This window comes from Aythya ferina, assembly GCF_964211825.1.
Source record: "Aythya ferina genome assembly, chromosome: 4".
In the NCBI taxonomy this organism is placed as follows: Eukaryota; Metazoa; Chordata; class Aves; order Anseriformes; family Anatidae; genus Aythya; species Aythya ferina.
The window spans coordinates 41641956-41667678 of NC_140300.1; the positions used below are offsets into that span (position 1 = coordinate 41641956).

The following is a 25723-nucleotide window of genomic DNA, read 5'->3' on the forward strand; positions in this document are numbered from 1 at the left end:
TGGTAGTCAAGACTTCCTTTGCGGTCGTGCCTGTATGTGTTTTCCTTTAATCAGACTGCGTTAGTAGTGTGAATGTACTATTTTCGGCCTCCTGCCACCTTCAGAAAAACAAACAAACCCCAGAACCTCTTCCCCCACCCCCCATGCACATTGACTGTAAACTAGAAGATGCCAGACATCAGATTAATCCAGCTAGAGGTCCAAGTTCACTGCAAATATGTCTATTAAAGCCAATGACTGAAATACACCTTTGGTGGTAAGATTAATCTATTTTAATGTATCCTTCTGAAGTAGGCCAGGTAAAGCATGTTTTAATAGGCTCTATTTATTCTTAGTGTTAACATGAAGAAACTATTGCAGCTGCCTAACACATACTAGTCTTAATTTCAGTGAGAAAAATCCAACCTCAGGAGACCAAAAAAAAAGACCTAAGAAAATTGAATTCATCTGCAAAAATCATGATGCACAGCTTTATTTCCTATCATATACAAACTAATTATTTCTTTTTTTCCCATTGCAAGAAAACTCAGTTTATTTCTATTTTTTTTTCTAACCCCCAATACCTGCTCACAGTAACACCTGCAGTAACAGCAAGGCAGCAGAAGAGGAGGTCCAGTGTTATGAAGCATTGGTGTCATTTTTTCGGTGCTATTATGGAAGGGAAACAAAGTAAATGTGTTACTGAAGTCTGCCCTGTCTTGCTGACTGACAGCACCCACCCATCATTATCTGTATGCCGTCTTTTCCACCTTAGTATTTTTCGCTTGAAGGAATGTTTCTGTGATATAATTATCAACTTACCTGGAAGAGTGCAGCAGATGACATGCTGAAGCCATCAGAACCAGGCTGTTTTACTAGAGGAAAAAAAACTGTGGTCAGCTGCTTAATGTAGCACGAAACTCCAGGTTTCCAAAGGCTCTTGCTTGTGTCTCAGGTTGAGCTTTACCCTAAAGGAAGCAAATTTCGTATTTACAGGTTCACTTGGAAGTCAAGGATCTAAAAATGCCCACTACCATGTCTATTTACATACCAGGATCTTCACTCTGTACGTGAGTGAGGGTGAGTCAGCCATACACCCGTGTTCTTGGTTGTCTGAGCTGTGCTTGGGCACGCACCCATCAGCACCAGTGCCAAGGAACACCTCGATGGTGCAGCTGAAGGAGTCACCAAGGTTCTGAACAGGATCCACCATCACTCAGCCACAGATTTCACATCCTAGCAAAACAGATTGATGCATTTCACATTTTGCTAGTCAATTTAAAATTATTAAAGCAAGTTATTGCCAAGCCATTGTGTCTGTGGTTCTCAGGACAGAAATTACCTAGGTTTAAGAGTATTTCCCTTTGCACTTCAAGACAATGCACTCCATGATTGCTACTACCAATTTATCATAGGCTTGTCTCTTTTTCTGTTACAATTCATACTGATGGGCTTCTTACAGTGCAGATCTTTTCTGAGTAAGCTTTTCCCTTCTCTTCACTAGAGGGCAACCCATATTCACATATAAGAAGCTACCCACTGATAGCAATATATCAAGCAAAATAAAGTTATTAACAAATATTATTAGTTATTAACCCAGTTATTACTGGGTTCTCATTGGGTTTCAGACCAGTAGCTCAAATAAGGGACCAATTAAAGACAAAGTTATTTCTGATCTAATGCTGCCTTTACCAGGAGTTTCCTTAGAAGCTGTTAACAGCTGCAATTGGTGAGTGCTGGTTGGGAGAGCACTGTACCCTGGGCCAGAACTCAAAAAACAAACAAACAAGCAAACAACAACAAAAAAAATCAAGACAGAGTAAGCAGCTTGGCTGAAACCAGATGCAGGTATTGTGCACCTGGTCTGCACTGGGAATAGCTGCAGGATCGAGTCCTGAGGAGTCCCAGGTGTACAACACACCTGACTAGAACAACTGAAGGAAAGGACTGAAAGTACTCATCCCTCTCAAAACAGGGCAACAAGTTCTAGAGTAGGCAGCTTTAAAGCAAAACCACCACAGTGAAGGGAATGTGTGGTTATATAATAGCTGAGCAACAGTTTTCAGAACTGGTTTCATTTATAGGAACCTGAATTTTGCACCTCCCTTTGGAATGCTTCTCCTCTTAGAGCCCGTAAGGAGAACCAAAGTCTGTTGCCATTATACTAAATTAAATCATATTTTAGCATTTCTGCATTTTACTTTTCTGCAACAGAAATACATAGACACAAAAATGTTGCTAAAGGAGATATAAAACTAGTAAAATATGTATTCATCTCTTGTTAAATGCCTTTCTCTTAGCTTTCATAAAATGCTGAATGTGCAAGTGACTCCTTACCTTCTGTAAAAGCTTCATCAGCTCCATCCCATTGACCCATCAGATATCCAAAGCTCCTTTTTAGACAGCAGAAGCATCTGAGTATTTAGATTGAACTCTGCGGCCACTGGGTCACTGACCTGTGGGGAAAAGGAACCAAATAATAAAATCACCTTAGCTGTAGCATTATGATGATCATTATTCACCATTGCCATAGTAGTAATGTGCTGATCAAGAATTTCAGTATACAGTGATTGTACACAGGGAACTGTGCAGTTAATTCAAATACGCAACTGCTACCACCTCCATGGCTATTTCCTTCATCTCCAAATCCTTTTCTTGTGTAGCATTAATTTCCTGTGTTATAAGGTAGCCATATGAAGACTACTACTTAAATGGTATCTTTAAATTGAAATAACATTTCAGTTCACTCAATTGTTTTGAGCGAACCAGATTGAGACATTCATTTAATTTGCATGCAGTACAGTTGTCTCTACAATTGTCAAGGCATTCAAAACTGGATAATGAAGCAGAAAGATAAAGACCAGCTCTAACGTTCAAAAAGGTTAAATAGTTCTGACACATGGGCTTTGAAATATCCAGTACTTTTGGGGAAAAAAAAAAAAAAAAAAAAAAAAAAAAAGGTCCTTTTCATATACTGGCTTAAGGATGCAATGTTATTCTAAGAGATTTTTAACAAGTCTTGTATATTCATTGAAAGTCTCTACAATAGTTTACAACAGTAAGTTAGGGCTACTTGGTGCACTTTATTTTTTCTTTAATATAAACAGGAAAATTGTCAGAAAACCAGGCTCACACTTAATGAAGTGTTTTACCACTTCTTTGAGAAATAACTCTACTGATTCAATTCTATTACACTGATTCCCAGTTTAAAAAAAAAAAAAAAAAAAAAATCAGTCTCAGAACAGGTTAATTTTGAAACCAATCTTGCTTAGAACTAAACCAACACTACTCCCTGCCCATTCCCCCACCTTGCTGGAAAAAAAAAAAAAAAAGCTAAGTACTTAGGAATAGGTCGGACTATGAGGTAAATAAATGGGAAAAAAAATAATTATATGAAAAAACAAAACCAAAAACATTTAGTTCAATTTTATCTTACCAGAGATGATGAAATCTACAGCAACCTAAAAGCACTGTAAAAATCTCCAACTGAAAACACTTGACTTTCTCCTGACAACTGCTACTGGATGGCCTATACCATATCACCTGTTTCAGTGGTTACAGAACACCTGCCACCCAACCTTCATTTGCTTTTGGCCAGTTTTGCCCATTAGGCCTCAAGAAAAAATTTTTAAGTCCTAACTAAAAGGCTGTACCTGTTGGAACCTGATGTCCATGTCAGACACAACTGCAGCAGGAGCTGCAGGATCACAGCCAGGACAACACTGAGGGTGACAACATTAAGGCAAATTCTTCAAGACTGCCCACGGCTCTAGCACTGGCCTACTCAGTGGAAGGTGCTCACTAGGATTCAGGCCTCCAGACTTGAGATCCAGGGACACCAGGGACTTCTGACTGTTCCTTATGCAATGAAAGCATCTGATTGCATCCCAATGAGTTGATGCTTACTGATCTTATACTGCTGATGACTGTGTGGAAAATATGTTTAAAAAAATGACAATTCCCCTTGCTTCTATAGATTGAAATTAGAGTGGACTCACAGCAAAATCAGAGATAAAACTCCACTGCTGCACAGGCTGATGGAAGGTTGGCTCGCTTCCTAACAGTGTAAATGCAAGGCCAGGGTGGTCAGCAGACACCGATGACAGAACAGAACATTGATATTCCTGAAAGAAAAAAAGAGTAAACTGTAATTTGCCAAATTACTACTAGTAATTGGCATGGTGGCATGATAAAACATCTGACATGGTATAAAATCAGCATGCAAAAGCAAAGAAGTGAGAGTGGAAAAGAAATTAACTTTCTGATGAGAGGCAAGGAATGCTTACTTGTATACAAGCCACCTACCATAATGCAGCTCTGCGCATTGTGAAGAACAACAATTCTTGCACAGGTTTTGTTCTTTCCTTAATCAAATACTATGCGCATAGTTATTTCACATACAACCATATTAAGATTTTTTTGTGTCCACAAAACTCTATAAATACATGAAATCAGGAAAAGATCTAGTGAAGAGGATATTTTTTCATAATCTTGTAACTAGGCTTTTATAAAAATGATTTTTAATTATATATATACAGTTAGAAATGCAACATTAGTTCACTACCTTACACACAACAAAGAAAATCCCATAGGACTAATCTAATTTATTCACCTGAATGGTGAGTGAATCATTTACCATGTCTATTTTGTTAACCACTTCTCTGCTCTTCAGTAACTGTAGTTAAATTCCATTTCCATATACCCACTCGTTAATTAACTTCAAATGATACATGCTGCAGTTACTACAATTCTTTGTTATTTTGGCAGCAAATCTGATCATCTATCACATACATATTTAAAAAGAAAATTTTGCCTTCAGCTTGATTAACCTGAGTATCTCTGAAGACTTATCTGTCTCTTGCCAGTGTATCATCAATTTTCAGGGCTGAACAGAGAAAGTCTCATCAATGCAACTGATTTCCTTGACATCCAGCAGCTATAACTTTTTTCCATCTAATTCTTGAATACTTTCCTTCATTTATGTCACTGTGGTGCTATGCGAATGAGTGTAAAAATTAGTTTCAGAAATATTTGAGCTTTAAACCTTTTCAATCCCCAAGTTTTATGTAACTGGCGCCTCTTGAGACCTAATAATGAGTTATTTCTGTTTTTTACATAATATGACTCAATGAGGAGCTATGGCTTGAGGAGCTATCACTTGAGGCAGTCTGTGGCAGGCATCTGCTTATGACAGCAACAACACAATCTTAGGACCCTTTTCTATATAAAGTCTGTTCATTTTAAATAATCCCTGGGCATATGTTTCCCAAACCATACTCGATCATACATTTTGATCGATGCCTTTCTCCTTATGCACAAATCACATCAGACTCTAGTAGAGGTGGTGGAAATGTGAATCCTTCTGATGTAAAATGGGCATAATTCTTCTATGACTGTAATTTGAGAGGTGAAAAGCAGGTCCACGTACAGACAATACTGAATTTTTTCATGCGTTTCCCAGAAAAAAAAAGTCACTGTATCACATGCTTTATTTTCCAGTATTAGGACATTATGCAGAACCATTTCTTTAAAAATGTAGTAACATAGGGCCCTTCTCAGAGGGATACACGAATACATGGAAACAAAAACAAAAACCAACCCGAAGCAGTAAAACTAGCAAACTACATTCCCCTCCATCCTCACACACACACACAGCACTGTGGATACCACTGATCTCAGCAGCTTTATGAAACTCTCGTGAGACATCTCAACAGAACAGCTAGCAAGACAAAAATATTTCCATTCCCAACTCTGCTCTGGTATCTGACTTTCAGAATGGGAATAGTAACTAAAATAACGTAAAAGTTCAATATCTGTATTTATCTCACCTTAGTGTACATTATTTTTACTGACTGCATGGATTTTCTGAAATATGCATGACTTGTGAACCACTCTGTGTAAATATTGAAATTGCACCATCAGAAAATCCAACAACATACCAGACTGCTTTCTTTGATGACACTAAATGGTTTTCCTTCTTGCTGCAAAGCTTAATGCAAGTAAAAACTTTGTCTCTCCATTTCTTTCTTTTTCTCCTCTCCTTGTTGTTAGAGGCATCACAGTACACTTCATCAAGACTAATTTGACCAAGGACTGTGCAAATACTGTCGTGTCACATCCTGTATCAGAACTGTGCTCAGCTCTTTTCAGTTGGAAAGAGGCACTTTCAGGCTTACTATTGCCTTATTCCTTTGCTGAGTCTAGCAATTAATTCAAGCTTTGTATGTATACTTTGACTATTAGCATACTGCACTTAGAAGAACTTTAATCTTGACATACTGAGAATCAACGTGCATGTCAAACTAGCCTCTAGTAACTCTACTTTTCTGCTTTAACTGATGGTTTCCAAATTATTTCATCTATATTATTGTCACAAAATTAATAGTGTACCTGTGGAAACTACGGCAATCACAGGCTCTGCTGCAGTAATGTAAATCTAGTCCTTGCAGAGCTACTTCAGGGTAACGAAGCTACTTCTATATCTGTAACGAGAAAAAAATCTAATCCTCAACCCCTTCTGAAGCAACAAAACAGTGAAAGCCAAAATGAATGATTTATATTTACACTGTATCTTAAAAATAGTTCATGCCTGTCCTGCCAGTTGTTATAAGGAGTAAGTGAATCTTAGACCCAAAGTTTCAGATGCTTAAAAAACAAAATCACAAAGAGAATATTTATCAGTAAAAGTTCTAAAGAGGAAAGTCCCAGCAAAACAAACACGTTTCTTTGTACTCACCATCATCTATGTCAACCAAGATTATTACTTCAGTGCTCAGGAATTCAGTACCAACTTGGCCTCCTCGTGGCATGCTCAGGGAAATATTGAAGGTCTCTTCTTCCTCATAAAGGGAGTCATCAATAATGATAATATGACAGCTTTTCTCAGTCTCATTCTTATTAAAATAAACAACACTGGAATGACCTTCAGGATGTGAGATGTAGTCAGAAAAAGACAAGACAGTAGATGGTACAGTACCAGCAGCTGAACCTATGAGGAGAGAAATTAAATGTCTTACAGGGAGTCATGACATTAAAGAAGCAGAAGAAAAACAGTCCTTTAAATTAAACAAATTGAAAAGAACGTTTTATGCTGGAACTGAGTAACAAATACACATTAATAAGTTAAACACAAGCAATTCTTCCTATTCATTTATGGTTACATTTTTTCCAGTAGGAAAGTGACTTAGCGGATTCTTACCATCATCTGGCACCCTCATGAAACCTGTCCTGCTCCTGATATCCTATTCACTCCAGTTATCCTGACTCATCTTTTCTGTAGGGCTTTACTTCAATTGTGTTAGTGAAGTGAGTAAAATAACCAAAAAAAAAAAAGCTCCCAAAAATATGCTTTGATCTAAATCATTTAGAGTACAGCCCCACCAGCAGTTCAACAGTCACAATGTAAGGCAATTTTGAGCAGGAAGAAGGAAAGAATGCAGGAACGGCTTTTCCTTTTAATTTCTATGTGCCATCCTTTCATGGACCAGAATGCAGGAAAGTTTCTGGGACTTTAGGATGAGCTTATCCTGTACTAACAAATGTGAATCTGAACTTCACTTTTACCTCATTGTGCAATTCCTACAAGGAATAAATAAATAAATACATCACTCCACCTTACTTATGCTGCATTTGTTTGAAATACATCTTCAAAAAGTATAAGTCTAATACACAGTATAAACCTAAGTCAAAAGGGATATAAGGACAAAAAGTTTTCGCTAACTTGGTAAGAATTTCTGTGCCCCGATGCACAACAAAAAAGGGGAAAATGAGGCTGAGCTCTTTTAAGTCACTGATGAAGTAACAAATGACAGAATCCCTAACTCTCTGAGGATTCCTGCTGTCCACTCAGGCTGACTCTTATAGGTAAAGGTAAAATAGAAACAAAAGACATCAGAAGGATTTTTTTCAACTAGAAGTTTAAGCAAGTCACAGACCTAAGGATGCTTTCCCATTATCCTTGCCCATGAAGCATACCTAATGATCATATCCTCTAAACAGTCTTTTTTTTTCCTCCTCTAAACAATCACTGCAGGGACAGGCACTTTCTCTTCTGCAAGAAAAAGCTGCAGGCAATAAAATGGTCTCTTCCAAAAATACACATACATGCATGTGTGTACACATGCACACAGGCACTTACATTTTGGTCTTCAAAATATTCTTTAGGCAGAGAACTACACAAATTAAAACAACATGCAAGTTGCCTGCAAAATCACTTGTTTCAACTACTGAAATTACTGGAAATACCTGCTAACAGGTGGATGTTTCCCAGCTAGATAACATACCTTGGAGTGCAGAACAAATGACCATCAATTGTTGAATGACATCACCAGATCTTCTAGGAGGAATTAGCAGTCCACCTACATCTTCCTCTACTCTGTATGCCAGTTGAGGAATATATGCTGTAGATACTGGGAAGAAAAACAAGATGAGAAAAGGGGGGATACAGGCTGAACACCTGCATGACATTACATACAGAGTAAGCAGGTAGCCAGAGAAGTGCTTCAATAAAGAATACAAATTCCTTGTGCAGCTAGTTGAAGCTTTAAGACAGGATGGAACAACAGAACAAAGAAAGATGAGGTACTTACGGGGCTTGCAAGTGATCAGTACTGCACCTAATCACAATTTTTCAGGGAACAAGAAGTGATACATACCATCACCAGGATCCACAATTTCAACTATTACCAATTCTGGAATCTCAAAGGCAGCCATAACTGGGTCAGACAAAACAATCTGGGATGTTTCAGATGCTTCATATTCGTTGTCTACAAATACCCTCACTCACCAGGTAGCAGAAGCCTGTCCTGGATTGAACGGGACCTGTTTCTGAGGTTTCCCCTTGAAGTCTTTACCCTAACTGCTGTACCATCTTTGGTTCCAACAGCTGAGTAAAAATTCAGAGGAATTACTCTCCACATATTTTAATAAAATTAAAACAACAACAACAAACAATTTTTAAATGCTCATTTGGAAGTTAGTGACCTTGAAAAAAATAATAAGACAGTTACACAACACTTTTCACTAACACTGTTGCATAGCTCATTAAAAATAAATAAATTAGGGTAGGGTCCTGCTAATGTGTGCATAAGGAATTGTATTTACTTTAATAATTCCATTGACTTCACCTGCTGAGCACTTGAAAACTATACAAATATAAAAAAGGTTAACACATGAGGATATTTATCAAATATAACTTAAGAGAACTATTCAGCAGAGCCAATTTTCCCATTTGTATAAAAACATGTGGATTGAGTTTTCCAGTTATGCCTTCAGAAAAGCTATAATAGCCTTTTAAGAAAATTATTCATGTCACTCTGGATGTTCAAGGCTTCGCTGAAAGTGTAACTTGGTCATGTACATTTAAAAACAAACAAACAAACATCACACCATTATATTTACTACTTTGTGCTGAAAGTTTCTGTTACCTCTCTGTGTCTGTGTCGTACTCATACACACTTAATGTTTGTGAAGTTCTTTCATCACTGCTACCTTTGCACTAAATAAACCCTAAAGACTTGTCTCATCTGTCCAAATCTTGCTTGCATGCTCTCTTAGCAAGATTAGTAAATAACTGGACATTTGACATAGAATTGCAGCTCAGTGAGACAGAATAATGTTCTCAGGGTTTACTGTGTACACTATGCTATGCAAATTTGCTTTTTCTCTCCCACCCCCACTTTTTCTTCCTTATTTAACTCTAAAATGCAGTAACTTGTCAGATGTCTATCATCTCTGCTGGGGTATTATCCCAGCAGAATCTTTTCACTGTCCAGGTTTACAAGACTGCGTGTCCTCACCTTGACAAAAATCAGAGAGGTTTGTGTCACAGAGATTCCAGAGCCAGAGATGAATCCATTTAGTTCAAAGTAAAGCAGCAGATGATGATTTAACTCAAAGTAGGCTTTTCTTGCTATTCAGATCAGAAGGCTTTTGTTGTAGCATGAGTTCATAAAATAATGTTAAAGCATGACGGTTTTGTAGAGCAACAACGTAATACTCAGAAATTGGAACGTGCTTTATTGTGAACTTGCAAGCAGGATGCTACAACTGATGCAAAGTTTCATTCTGCTTTTGTTACTTAATGCAGTAAAAACACTCAATGTTATGATTATTTTAAATTATTATTATTATTATTTTAAGTGAAGCTGTACAATATGTACAAAAAATGTCAGGGAAAGGAATCGGTAGAAGATTTTTATTTTTTTTTATGTGAAGTGTTTTTACAAAATTTTAATCCTGCATAGCTTTATAGCTAGGTTTCTTGTTTGTTTTAATCAAAGGTGCACACATACTGGCAGAATCCAACTGTGGATGTAATGAAGCAGAGATCTGTAACTCACCGTGGGGTTTTGAAATTCATTACCACCTTTGGGTTTCAATCCAGCGTTAGTTCACATATATGAGCATTTTTTTATTGAGGTTCAACAGCAGCAATTATGACACACTTTATTTACCTCCCCAGCTGAGAATAATTAATCCCTCTCAAGTCAACAGCCTACATGACTGGGGGAGAATCTGATGGCTCGTGAAGAGCTTCTGAAGGCAGTGGAGTATGAAATCATTCCTAAAATAGAACTTGCAGTTTCTCTAGTATAAAACTACTTAGGCTTTAAATGTCTGATTTAATCTGCAGATAATATGCTGATATATTTGTGTTGAGCAAAGCAAATATTGTGAAGTGTGGGTTTAAATGATAAAACACTTAAAACCTTAACCCCTTTTTTTTTTGTTAACTTGTTTTTAAATAAGGAGAAAAAAACCTTTCTGCTCAGTGCTTCTCAAATTCCTCGATGCAAAGAAGATTTCTCTGATTTCTATTTTACTCTGCAGAGCTGTCACAAGTGGGTACTCTCCTATCCCATGACAGCACACTCATAACTTGTGTGCTTCACACCTGACATGTCTCTTAGCAGACAACCCTTTGAGAATATCTAGCAGCTTTCAGATTTTCTTGTCACTCAAAGGCCAGCATAACACTGCCCTTGTAAAATGTGGAGTTGTAACTCACTTCATAAGTTGGTTCTGCAAGCAGAGACAGGCTACTTCAAGATATCTAACAAATAACTTATTTATCAACTGAAGTTAATATGAAATGTATCTTCCTGCCAAAATAAAACGTGTCATTTTCCAGGACTGAATGGGCACAGATCAGGAGACAGAGCATCCTGATTTCTATTGTTTCACAACTGACTTCAGGAAAAAAGCACTGGATAAACAGCAGAAAAAGTACTGGATAAACAGCAGAAGCTTATTTACTGATTTGTTCTTATTTCTACTGATATATACTCACTTAGATTTATTGGAAAATGAAACACAGAGACATATCTGAGCAATAAATATCTATACCATTGTTATTCTCATTATTATTTTGCATTTATTATATATAAACAGATGAACAAGCAACTGTGGAACAGCTCCTTAGCAGCTGCCTTTCCTGTTGCAAGAAATTTCAAACATTAAAGATTTACTTACTGATAAAAGAGGTTTCTCCCAGATATCCTCTGCATCTTATGGTCACTTCCAGAAATTTCTAGTTCTCATCCACTATGCAGTACTCCCTCTCCAGCGAAATCCAAGCCCAGTTCAGTCAAAATGGTTGACTCTTTAACACATTCCCCGCTGTGTAGAAGAAAAAGTGTCCTGAATATTACTTACTTACAGTTAGCAAAATGCAACTAGAATTCCCTTAGATCATAGCTTAAATACATTTATATTTACCTCAGGACAAAACCAATCTCCTTTTTCACCTGTGCATATGAGAGCAAGAGGTGCATCACATGAACCACAATGCCTCAGTTCTCCCAGAACTTCCATAGGCAACTGGCACATATCTTCCACGTGATGGGGTCTAGCTCAGGGGTCACAGCCTCTGCCTTAGCACACCAGCTCCCTAACTGAGCTACCTCTTAGCTCTCAAAGATTACTTTTTCAAAGATTACTTCTGTCAGGAGCAGGATTAAGCTGGGAAAATAATTCTTTGGAGCCCTTTGGTGGGTGATGTTGCAGTCTTACATTACTGACTCTCTTTAACAATGCTAGCACGCACCTATAAACATCAAACATGAGCACAAGCCGAATTCAGCATCTTTTTTTGCTGTTGTTAAAATTAATGTTAGTTACATTATTCTTCCAGTCTGTAATTATGCACTTTTGTTACAGAAGGGTCACAATCAAGATCAACCAACCAACTCAAGCACTCAACGTAGCAAGCATCGGAAATGTTGGATTAAAGGATTTCATTCTCTACTAGTGCCCAGCTGGCATGTAATCAAAATCACCTCACAATTCTGATTTGCTTCAACATCGCAAATACTTAGACTAACATCTCTACAGGAGTTGCCTACGCACTTGAAAGGCCTGAGGGCAAAGTCCAGCACAGGATTCTCCTGTTAACTGGAAGCTATTCCACATTATTCGTTACATGTAATTTCAGTAAAAAAATAGAGAGGTTATGGCTGTGTAACACCTGTCAGCCTGGAGTCAGTTTTAAGATGTTTTAAGTAGTTACGATTAGTAAATAATTGTGCCTTTGATGAAAAAGTGCAAGGCATTCAGCAGTGTTGTGAAAACAACATGGACTAAAAATAGATTTCTGAAATCACCTTAGCTGTAAGCTGAACTTTAAACTTATAAATAAGTTATAGTATATAGCTGAAATATATATATATATAAGTATATATATATGTAAAAATCAATTTAGCTGATACTATATTACTACATATAGGCTAGAAAAAGACTTGTGAAAGCATCATTCACATACTTCTTGGTGATTACTTCATTACAGAAAATACCGTACTTATCTTCAGAAAGATCCCCGTGGATGACATTTTTGCTGCCAACAAAAAATGCTTTTTGTCATTATATTTCTACTAGATATCTTTAATGAGCCTTTATCTCTTGACAGCCTCCTTTTTTTTTTTTTTTTTTTTTTTTTTTTAAATGTAGTGCTCCAAATTAACAAAGACTCATCAGCTTAGAAACAAACGACTGGAAACAAAGGGAAACTCTGACTTCAGGCTAGATTAAAAAACAACACACACACACACAAAAAACAACACTTAAATTCAAGAACAAATTAATGATCAACTAGCAAATTTCCTATCAGTCTACAACTGCAGGCAAAAAGCTCAAGCGTGAAGTTACTGACAAACTGCTGCATGGCTCTTTACAGAGCTAAAACCCACACGTAATGGGACCACCCATACACTTGTTTCCAGTCACAAGCACTGACATCTCTGAGGTCAGCATTTGCACTGGAAAGCCCTCCCATGCACATACAAAACATACAGCTTCCTCTTTCACACACATGAAGCACACTTAAATGCGTAGGTAAACACACTGTGGTGTGTGGTTGTTTGGCAAAGACGTTCATCATTCCTCAGATATTCTCTACTTATTTTCTCCTGGAAATGTCTTTCAGGACAGGAAGGTTTTTGAGAGGGCCAATCTGCAATGCAACCATCTCCAGACTATTGAGCCATGACATAACATTGCTGGAAAAAAAAAAATAAAATAAAAAAAAAAAGAATAAAACACCCCTTACACCATTATCGTTAATGTGCAGCATGCACACAACCCTCCTGCATACTGTAGGGAAACAAACCCATATTGCTTATTCTCAGCTATAGCATTAGCAATCTTGGCACAGCGCGTATCACAGGACCTGATGACTGACTGCTGGAGCTGATGATGCAGAGCAGCTGCCATGAATCCTCTGAAAATGTCTTTTGCTTTCATCATCACTAGGAGAGAGATGAGAGCAAGAGCTCAGAAACTGATACTATGCACAATACCAAGGCTCAACACTTGTTTACCATTACAACTTCTTCACCCATTCCTTATATCAGAATTAAGAAAAGGCCGGAGTAGGAAGCAGTTAGATTTAAGGAACGTATTTTCTGTAGTTTTTAATAAAGTGTAATCTAAGGAATCTATGTTGAGGATTTAATACGACTTTACTTTAAAAATAACAGGAGAATTTTATTCTGTAAACTATGTTTCAAATATACACTTAAATCTCTATATTTTCTTATTTAAACACAAACTTGTTAGATTATTTGCACATACATCAAAACGCATAAAACTTTTTGGCCTCCCAGTTTTGCAATTTTTAGGGAGAATATATTTGCAGGGTCAATTGCCAGGAAACTTATACATTTATGTTAAATATTTTATATCTGCATTTTTCAGAGAAATGGAGAACACTGAAAATGACAACAAAACTATCTTGCAAACTGGCCAGTATGAAACATTCAAATTAGACTGTTGCTAGCTCTATATCTGTGACAAACAGAGGTACTGCATCAAGGTATTATAATTAATAAGGCCCATAACTCTTTCACTACACAGCCCACCAACATTTTCCTTTCCAAAGAGGGAAGCCTTCAAGGGATGTCTCATAGAATCAGCTTCATCAATCTAAGAAAGCCAGCACTGTTTTTCTCCTGTCAGAAGAAACTTCATAAAACTCTCCTGCCTTTCATAAAGGAGAACATTCCATGTTCAGTGCTTTCCTAAAAATACTATCCTTGGTTTTATTAACCCTATGCTAGTATTGATGTCATGCCAAGTGTTATTAGATTTGGAGGAAAAGACTAGAAGAATACAGGGAGGTAAAAGCTGGTCATGTGCTTGGCACATGGGGCCTACATGCTATGAAACATCGATTTTGTTGGTGTAGCCCTCACAGAGGGACAAAAAATATATTCAGCAGTTTTAAATTAGTAAAGAATAGTACATTAATAAGCCAAATGGCAGAACACTTTCTTTCTTTTTGCTCTGGTGAAAAGTACATCTGACCACCATCTCAGACCTTGTTTTAGCTTGGGTGGTTGGCAGGGTTTCTATCAATTCCATCAAGTGAAATTATGTCTCTTTACAACAGCTGCTCTGTGGATGCATGCATATTTGCACTTGATTTTGATTTGCAGATAACTAAGATTTACTGAAAGGGATCAGAAAGGGAGAAAACGGTTCAGATGAATAAACCGTAAAGGAAATAAACGGAATGAGAAGTTTGAGAAGCACAGAAGGAAAAAAGAACAAAAACCATCAGCTCAGAAAAAGTATATACATATATACATGTATATATTACATGTATGTATGAAAAGAAAATAGTTCCAAAAGATGGAAAATTTACAAAGGAGATGAGAGGGAGCAGAAAACTTAAATTCATTTGTAACTTTAGCTAAAGCATTAAGGTGCAGCAAAGTCACAAATGAGCAGCTCTCCTCCCATTGTACAAAAATCTTCACAAATTGTTGGTCAAGAGAAAGATGGTGGCTCAGAAAACAGAGTTTGTTGGCAGTTTGTGTCTTTACCTGGAACAAAATGAATCTCGCACTACTGCAGAGCATTCATTTTTTCAGAGATGTAATTTCCAAGAAAATAAAACAAAACAAAACAAAGCACAATGCCGTCCCCTGCTGCAGATATCACCTTTCCCTGCATTTACACAGATGTACAGATTTAAACGTTTTTTTTGTCGGTGGCGGAGGTGGTTGGTTTTTAAGATGTTTTAAAAAATGACTAGATCTTTGTCTTGACTTTTGACACAATAAGTAGATTTTTCCCTCCTAAACATCTCAGTAGTTGAAATAACAGCATAGGCTATCAACCTATCAACCACTTTTTTCAGGAATGAGTCATCTTCCTTGGCCTGTTCCAAGCCCTCTCATTCTTCATTTTAATAGCCATTTTGTATCTCAGCAAAAGAAAAATCTGGAGAAATGCTGGATTACTGGTGGAATTACTTTCTAAATAAATGAGTCAGTCTGGTCTCCTAAACACCTTAAGTCTGATTATAACATAAATTCCATTTTAAGAACATGCCAGCATTTGAAAAAACCTTAGAGTTGACTTGGCAGAACAAACAAGTAAAAAGAGAGTCAGCAAGTTACAAAATTACTTTTTTTGTTTAATATCTAAATGCAGAATACATGTCAAAAGTGGTTGCGGAACAGTACTGCACTTTTTCTTTAAGTGTTTATAAGTAAAAATAGCAGAAAAACGTGGGTTTAGAAAAGAGGACTAACTTCCAAAAGAGTAAAACGTAGCTGACAATAAAATGCACTGATCATTTTCAATGCTCAAATCTCAAATAGTGGCACTGCCTCTTGGTAAATCCTTTCACATGGCTTTTAAATACGTCTTTCACAATTAATGCCTAATTTCACTTATCGTCAGGAAATTTTGAGACCTTAATCAAACTGCATAAGGCTGCTTATACTCACTTTTTTTTTTTTTCTCCCCTTTTTGATGTTGTTAGAGAGGGCATCAAAGGAATAAGCATCTTGCGGTTCACATTTCACTGAAGCCAATTCCATTACTGCAGCTTGTGGTGGAGGGCTGGCATGCACAGGTTGCATTACCTTGTCGTCCATTTCTAAATCCAACCCAATTATGAGGATTTCATCTTTTCATCCTTCTGAATTCCAAGAGACCTGGAAATTCAAAGAAAAAAATTTCATTTGAGAATGATAAGTCAGTGCCTACAGTGAAACATTTATTGAGCTTGTGCAGCAGCAGACCAAAAGTCATACCTTTTCTCTGCCTTTGCTTGCCCACCCTTCCCCACTCATGCTCTGGGCTTAAATTATTACAGAGATACAGCCAAATTTGTTAGAAGTCATTCACACATGCAGTCATAGATGCTCTGCTTCGTATGAATTAAGTCTAGCTCCTACTCCTCAGTTAAGAGCAAACTGATTGTCTTCATCTACTCAGGTAGCTCAAACAATTGACCATGAAATCAGGCCTATAGTCCAACAAAGATATATCCAAAACAGATGGGAAATAGGAGTTTTCTAGTTGTCACTTCACAAAAAGCTTTGTCTAGACCAGGAGACAAAAGGAGGGAGAGAAATGGCAGAACAAAGGAACATCAGAACAGCAGCGATTAAAATACGATTTTAAAAATAATAATAAAAATATTATTAATAATAATAAAAGATAAAATAAAAAATATATATATTGGGACATGTTCCTGAGGAAAGCTAAGAGTGAGCTTGTTAGGACTTGATAAGAAAGACAGCAGAAATACAAGCAGAGATGCTGACTCTTGTTTTAATTTGCTGTGATTCAGGTAACAACATTTTGTACAGTGTCTGGAAAAATGGTCCTTAGTCACTTTACACATTAATTAGAACAAGCACAAAACAGAATTTTTGCCTAACCATTTCTCTGACAGAAGAAAACCTCTTTTTCAAAAATAAGCTCAGAAACTTGTCAGTTCTTTGTTCTAGACGGTGCTCAGATTTTTATTATGCAGAAGACTATTAAGGAAGTGCATTGTCTGCAGAAAGTGCTGAGTGTTGCTTGAAAAATATGTATAACTATGTTAATGCTAAAGTTACTGCTTTTTGGTACTATATATGGCCTGAAAGAAGTCGTGGTAACTGAAATTTATTCTTTGACCACCATCCTTTTTTTGTATTAATTATATCCAAAACTGTATTCTAAGGAATCATCTTAATTTCCACACTTAGTCTAATTACAGAAACTATCTACCACTGCAGCAGCACCAATATCAACCAATTCATTTAATTAGATAGTCTAAATCATGCACTACTGAATTTTGCAAACAGTCCGTATGCTGAAGATGATTTGACCATGTGAATTCTGTTTGATCTTCACAACGACAAATACACTGCAGAATTCTGCAAGCCATCTGCACTGATAAACCAGCAAAACTTACGCGATAAATTCTTCATTAGAAATTTCCTTCCCCAGTCAGTCATCATCTTACATATATTTATGGCCTATCTGCACTTTGATCTTAATCCAGCCTAATTCATCTCATCTAATTTAGGCTTCCTCACAGTATCAGTTGTTTCAAACAGCTATCGATCCATTTGTAAGCTGCCACCTCTGGTTACCTATAGAAATTTTTTTTACCAAAACTCTAAAACATTAAGAGAACAATACACAGAATATGATTTTTAACAAAGATCCTTTTATTACCAGAATATAAATGCCTTCCAGACTCTACTACAAGTCTATGAAAGGGCAGCATGGTAAACGTGCTTTATGGATGCTGTACAGTGGCCAAGGAACGTGAACATACAAGATAAACTATAAATGAAACTAGAAATGCTGATCAGCGATCTCCATTGACTCCTGTCTAAATTCTGGAGAAGCGGCAAGAGGTACCACAGAAACGTAAGATCTGTTTCTTTCATGCTTCAGTCCATGGAGCTCATTCTCCAGATCTCATCTTTTCCCATTTAATCCTGGAGAAATGCCAATTGAGTCTCAAAGAGCCCTGCCACACTGCCATTTCACAGAGCCATAGCAAGAACAGCACATGGGGACAGATGACGACAGTGAGGTTCCCTGAACTCTCCAACCACTTGACGCTGGCTGAAGTTCCACAACAGGGCCATGACCCGCAGCCTCTCTGGGAATGTTACAGAAATCACCATTTGTCTGACAAGTGTCAGCATTACAGGAAGCAATGACTGCCTCTGCCTCCCTTTCTCTTGATTTTCTGCCCCTGTAACTCTGTGACAGCCTTGATTTCTTCACGCATGAAAGCTGCCTGCCCATACATCCCGTCCTTTGACACCCTCACAGGGGAGTGCTGGCTGGGTTGTTTGAAGAAGCATGCTTGTTCTGTTTCAAGACAACGATCGTTTTTTGTTTAACTGTATCTCGCAGACAATCTATAAAGAAACACTACAGCACTGTGAAAGGTGCTCATGTTATCATACTTAGCCTCAACATTCTCTAGGCAAGCCTGTGTAAATGAGAGAAAGAGAAGCAGAAAGAAAAAGAAATGAAAGCTTCTGAATACAACTTTGCTCACTTTTACTGACAGAGCTCACGAAGCAGAAAAGTCGTCGCTAGGTAAGAGCTTCATCATCACTTACATACTGTGTTGCAGTGAAGAAAGCTTGGTAGCAACTCCATGACATGGCAAGTGAGTGATGCCGATGCCATTTACTCACAGAGCAGATGCTTTGGTTGAAATTAGGAAATAAGTGTTGCAAACTTAAGAGCAGCCAAACTCCACAAGTAAACAGACTGCCCCTGAAGAAAAACTGATGATTGAATTATCAAGTGTGGTACACAAAGGAGAAGAAAAATATCTTCTACCCCTGGATGTACTGATTTGGCAAGCATTTCTTTATGTTAATCCTAAATCTGAAAAAAATAAAAATAAAATATATATATATACACACACATGTACATACATATAAATATAAAAAAATCACAATCTAGTTAAGTAGCTCTGCAAACAAATTAACTGGTGCACATTTACTTTTCAAAAATACTCTAATACTCTTCAAACTTCTGTCCTAAAAAATACTCAGCAGAGAAAATCTTTGGATCTTTAGCTCTTCTGATAAGGTAACTGAATCTAAAAAGAATCTCTACTTGACCTATCAGCAACAGCTAAACTTATCAGCAGCACTTGTGGTCTCCTTCCCAACAACTTGGTCGATGCCTATGACTATGTCAGCATATGGCAACAACAATAATAGTAATAAAAAGTTATCTGGTACCTCACATTGACTGAATTTAATAGAAGGTACAGTAATGTGTTCCATTCATGGTAAACTATGATGAAATGACTGTGCAATGTAATCTTATAGAATATAAGAATTCAAAATGCACTACCTGGATTGGATGAGAACTACACAAATCTTTCAAGTGCATCAGAGGCCTGATTTTGAGGTAGACTATTATTGTTTGAGCTGCCTGATTAAGAAGCCAAATTTGTTCACTGTGGAACACTTGGAACAAGGTCAAAGTGATGTAGATAGATTTATACATCAGACTGGATATACACGACAAGTATCGTAAAAAAAAAAAAAAGAAAGAAAAAAAAGTAAAAGAGTATTCTTTATATGTTCTTTAAGTGGTATTCAACATACAGTTATAAATGCAATCCTTGCCTTGGAGACCAACAATTCTTTGAATCACTGGCTACTTTTGGAGAAAGTAGAAGGAAAGATCAAAGGATGAATTCATACTGTGCTCCTGCATACTCACCCTGGAAAAATATAATTTCAGTTTTGCTGTTAAATGGTCGGTGCCAAAATGCACTAAATTTCTTTAATAACAAATTAAGTAGGGAAGAAAGACATATTAGGAAGTTCATCATTCTCTGTGCAAAGATAACATCATGACTGACAACATGCATTTTCAAAGAACAAAGCAGGCAATTGTCTTATGTTAATCATAACTCAGAAATGCAGAGATTTTATTATAAACAAAACACCTCTACATTTTTCAAAATGTGAATTCCATATGTGTTAGCATAAGACAAACCTGTCTGTTGACAATGCAAATGGCAGCTTTAGTTATAAATGAAATTCCTACCCTGAATCAATACTTTTTTGCAACACACTTGAATAAATTTGGCATTTCAGGACCCTGCCTGAAGAAGTTGAGGCCTTAGAAATGCAGTGCAAGAGATTTATGTTCCAATTTGACCTTTAGAGTATTCCAAGAAGAAGCAGCTGAATTAACCACATTTTGAATCAGCAGGGTTCATAAACACGATGGTTGTCTTGGAAACTTATGGCCTTCATAATTCCCCAAATTACATCAACGTGTCAAAACTTGGCAACTCAGTTGATACTACAGGTGGTCATAAGGAAATGGTTCTTATCGTGGCATACTGGGTGGAGACTGAGGCTGAAAAACTGACAGCACCTCTGAGAAATGAGAAAGAACTTTGCTCGCTGAGAATATGTTATTTATTTCTTATCTGCAATCAAAAAGAAACATAAATTCCTACAGTGTTAGAAAAAGCACCTGTCTGACGTCAGAGAAAGGCTGATGCAATTGTTGTGATTGCTGCTGATCTGTGGAGCCATTTCCTGCCTAACAAAGCGAAACACACTCTAGGTGACAAGGGCACAAGCCAGAATAATTCACAGGAACATAGCTGACATTGGAAAAAGTCATCTCATCACCAGTGCCTTCTAGAACCAAACGACGTGTGAGAAGTCAAATGCCATAAGAAGTATTTTCCTAGTCACAGCATTGTAAGGAGAAAATCCTGTGCTCTTCTACCACATCCCATACTGTGGTGGAGCACTGGAAAAGGCAGAGAAGACCCTGCTTTACAAAGAGCACACGAGCACTCTGTGTACATGGGAGATGAATCAAACAAGCTGAGACCACCTTCATCAACACAAGTGCTACAAATGCAGCTGCTGCGCCCCAGCAGAAAACTCAGTGTCTTGACTCTTGATAACAAACCCTTCCTAGGCTCCTTTGAAAGACAGTGCTTTAGTGCAATGTCTGGTCTACACATTCTGTCCATTAAAGCATGCTCAATTTTTTCCAGATGAGTAGCAATACTTAAATGCATTTTCTAGTATTTCAGAATAGCTGACTTCTAAGAACTGATAACAGGCTGAAACAAATGGAAAGTATTAGAATCACATATCAAAGAGCTTATTGTTAAGAAGCTTTTTACTGATACTGACAACAAAGTTCAAGGAAATTTAGGTGGAACCAGATAAGAAGTTTGCAACCGGTTTACTATTTTAAATTTCCATATTGCAAAACTTGAGTTCCAAACACCTGAAACTGAATCCCATGGTATCCCCAAACCATTTTGGCTACTATAGGAGATGCATGTTGAACAGAACAGAAATTTATATTCAGATTGTGAGAGGCATATATAGAACAGGTTTCTATGTTCTTTCCTATTCCCCTAATTTCTGGATAGTGACAGAGGAAGTAAAAACCACATCGTCCTGAATGTACCACACGTGTAAGTGGCATGACCAATACCCAACAGAAAAGCACATAAAAAGACATTTTAAAATTAATTAGGTCTATATAATTTACAAATGACCTCTGGATTAATATTTTGCACTTTGAACCTGTATTTCATTTCCTAATTACCCATCTGTCTATTCAGATGATTCACCGGATATGAATGGAATTACAGTGGAATCTCTGCCCCTCTAAATTACAAGAGGTTAAACCAGAAGCCATTTCATACCATTTTGAATGTGCATTTAATCCTCATGCTAAAATACCCATCACCGGCAAAGCTTAGTGAATGCAAATATTTTCCTTTTAATAATACTATAAAGAAAATTACCTACTTACGCTATCAAAGACTTTAGAAATGCAAATCACAGGCCCATGAACAGAAACACCCATAGCAAACCCATGCAGACATAAATTCCATCTCCTGAAAATAATGACTGCATCGTAACTTCAAGCATGATGGCCAAATGTTAGCATAAACTCCTAAATATTCCTTTGAGATAGGTTATTCTTTTAACTTAAAGAGCTCAGAAACAAACAAAAAAAACAACAACAAAACACAAAACAGGAGGAAAAAAAAGAAAAAAAAAAAAAACTCTCTGCAGCCAATACTATAAAGGTTAAACAAAACCAGAAGAAAACCCCAGCAGTTCTATGGACACTGTGAAAACCGAACTCGTCATTCATCAAAGCAACTTACTATGAACAACTCAATCCCTTGTGCAAGGTCAAAACCACAACCATTTTGTATTACTTGCTACAGCAAGCTTTGTGGCATATACTCGTGTCTTTGCTATTGTCAAAACCAGGCTTAATTTCATTGTATTTAAACAATTATTGAAAACCTTGTAACTGCTCTCATCTGTTAGTTATAACACTGGAGAACACATGCACCAGGACTTCACTGTGGTAGACGTTATAAAAATCGTTATAAAGACGATTTTAAAAAGATGTTATAATAATCGTTATATATAAGACATTGTAAAAAATCACAGACCAAAATGACCTCCCACCTGAGAAACAGAATGGGGACAACATGAGGAAATATGACAGTCTGCATGACAGATAGTAGCAATATGTAGCATAGTCTCACTGTCACCAAAATATTTGTAAACATCACAGCAAAGGACAGCTAAAAAATCCAAAGGTGGATGTTGATGTACTTTGGTGGATCTCTACAGGAAACTTTTCTACTTCAAGGGATAGCAGGGAAAAACCTTGAAGATGCTTGCTGGTAAAGCTCATAAGAAAGAATTGGAGGCTTGTACCATGAGCTCGATGGAGAACACAATGACATCTGCAACAGCTACAGAAAGGAAGACAATATTTTTCAATATACAGGATGATGAGAACCCAATAAAAACATGTAGCTGGATCAATGAACAGGAAAGACAATGCAGCAGGATCATTTTTCTGAAAGATTTAGTTTGGGCTTAGATTTAAGGTAATAATGTCAGAGAGGACAACCTAGAAGTTGACGTTGAACCACTGGTAGGGAGAAAATGCCATCAGGAAAGATATGCAAGCAGTGACAAGGATGAAGACTCCATACTAAGTTACATCTGATGGTTAGATAATACTACCCACATTCACAATACAGTATCAGCTGACTGGGGTAACTGTGTTTTGTTTCAGTTTCCATTCCACTTCTGTTACTGTTCTGAAGCAATGACAAATACCTCAGTGCCTGATCTACAAAAACCTTTCTGATATGTTCTACACATCTCATAACTGAACAAGTGTATCTGTTTACCTGTATACATTCAATCAGAAACCGAAGAATTCTGTAATTTCATGCTACAGTTATGACAACACCAAAATGGAACGTATTATCCACAGTGGGAAAGGAAGTCAAATGCATTAATTCCATAAAAAATGGTTGCCTAAAAATAGGTTAATTTCAACATTAAGTCATAAAAGTCCTTAATTGACCCTTAATGCTACATGTACATTATCAAAGGAAGATGTAAACAAACTGAGACATGAAGAAATTCTAATCAGTGTCCACAGATGAATTGCCCAAGACGGTCATTCCATGGATGACTCCTCTCATATCATTTTCCTTCTCTCTCACTCCTGCTCTCACTTGCACACTCTCTCTCACACTCTGAAATTTTGTCTTATGGCTACAAGGGCAGAGAACAAGCCTTGTAGTAAAATCAGAGAACAAAGGATAATTATGTTCTGGTGCTTTAAGGCTTTCATCATTCTTGGTGAACTCTTATGCTGCAAGCTCTGAACCAACCCACTAATGAAAAAAATACAATAGACCAGTTGAACTTTCTTTAGGAACTGCCAAAATGTCCAAGCCCACCAAAGAATTACGACGGGGATAGGCAGACAGATCTGAGGGCTTCAACACTTGAGCAAATTATGGCAGTAACATACGAGGCTTCGTCTGTAATAACTCTGTTTGCATGCTCTGAGACTGCAAACAATGAAAAAAAATAAATTACTGAAGTCCCATTTCCTTTAGTTTATGTAGGCATTGAGAGAAACATATGCAGAGCACATGAATCCACGATACTCTTGCAGCCACGCTTTAAACAAGTGTATAAAAACATTTTGAGTGTGATTGTATTTGTAGAACCCACATCCTTCTTACATTCTTGGGTGGCCATCAAGAAAACAATCTACTAGAACTTCTGGCTTCACAAGTAATCTCTGCACTGGTTGCACAAGAAGTACAGAAATCGATCAGATATTTTGCTTGACACAAGAACACTATGTAAACTAGCAGCAACGTGTTAACTGGAAAAACAGTAATGATATTTTTATCAAGTATTTTGCTTGCTCTCAAAAGCGTAAGAGAAAGCCTTTGTTGCATTTTGTAGTTGCTTTCCTTGATCTTACCCAGATGCAAGACACAGTAACCTTTATTTTATCTTCTACCATTAGGATACAGAACCAAAACCACGAAGACAAAATGTCTGCGTAACATTCAGCTCTGGTTTTGTTTGTTTTTTACCTGCAGCATGTACTTAATAAAAGAGATGCCCCGAGAGACTGAATTAATCTTCCGATTTCCTACAAAAAGTTAAAGGGAAAACACAGTCTCCAGTTCACTCTGTTCACTCCACAGCAACATTAATAGTTGTTTTAACAACAAGGAGCACTAAAAAAAGTATTCTATCAAAGTGAAGTTTAATTCACCTATTAGAAGAAGATCAAAGCACACAACTCAATGATGTCTTTTACTGCTACTACTATTTAATCATATTCTTACTATAGACAGTTTGGTGCCCCCCCTGTACAGCAAAATACATAGCTGTTTGTGGTGTTTGTTTGTTTGTTTGCTTTAAACATGTATTTAAAACTTACAATGTTCACCTTTAGTTTTTAGTTTAAAATGAGCTAGGCTAAATGAAAAACATACTTGTGGATGGATCAAAGACAGCAATTAAATCTACACATAGCTGACTGGAAAGGCAATTAAGCTACCACAGGTGGTAGAGGTATTTGGTAAGGTCAGATGAGAAACATCTCTTTTTTTCTGGTAGTCTCCTTAGACAAAGTACAAGCGATATCACAATAGCTTTGGAAGGGCAAGATGCAGGTCCCAACGCAACTACCACATGAATATTAAGGCAGCCAAATTTCTGTTTGAAGAACACATTTTATTTCAAGCTTTAGTTCAATAAAAAGATACTGGCAAGGAATTATTTAATATACATGATTTTGAAAAGTTAAAATAGGTTTCTCTGTATTCTGGCATGACCAAATATGAGTACTCAGCCATGAGATCTTCTACATATAAAGAAAGGGGCATTAAACCTTGCCAATTTCCTGTGTTTAGTTTTTTTATACTGTACTTGTAAGACGTTTTCAAATGACTACAGCTTCCTTTGCTATTACCATCTCTCTTCACAACTGCATATGCTGGCATTGATGTTTAAATATGGGATTTAAACAAGATTTTTTTTTCAATATAATCAGAATAGTTCAGTTAGAAGGGACCTAGAAAGATCACCTATTCCAACTGTCTGACCACTCCAGGGCCAAAGAA

The 25723-nt window shown here is 37.1% G+C and overlaps 1 protein-coding gene across 4 annotated transcripts in view; it reads right to left on the minus strand.

Moving 5' to 3' along the window:
- Positions 1 to 442: 442 nt before the first annotated feature.
- Positions 443 to 25723, minus strand: part of FREM3 (FRAS1 related extracellular matrix 3) — a 77818-nt gene continuing 52537 nt past the window's right edge. The window contains exons 3-12 of one of the 4 annotated variants that reach the window (XM_084518639.1): positions 16212 to 16421; positions 13523 to 13721; positions 11452 to 11598; positions 8262 to 8387; positions 6716 to 6967; positions 3978 to 4103; positions 2317 to 2435; positions 1031 to 1215; positions 802 to 947; positions 443 to 648 (exon numbers count right to left, since the gene is read on the minus strand). In XM_084518639.1, coding sequence (XP_084374765.1) covers positions 4066 to 4103; positions 6716 to 6967; positions 8262 to 8286 — 315 coding nt within the window. In that variant the 5' untranslated portion in view covers positions 8287 to 8387; positions 11452 to 11598; positions 13523 to 13721; positions 16212 to 16421 and the 3' untranslated portion in view covers positions 443 to 648; positions 802 to 947; positions 1031 to 1215; positions 2317 to 2435; positions 3978 to 4065. Of the gene's footprint in view, positions 649 to 801; positions 948 to 1030; positions 1216 to 2316; positions 2436 to 3977; positions 4104 to 6715; positions 6968 to 8261; positions 8388 to 11451; positions 11599 to 13318; positions 13409 to 13522; positions 13722 to 16211; positions 16422 to 25723 lie in introns of those variants that run through there. The other 3 variants (XM_084518638.1, XM_084518641.1, XM_084518640.1) reach the window with 3 other exon arrangements.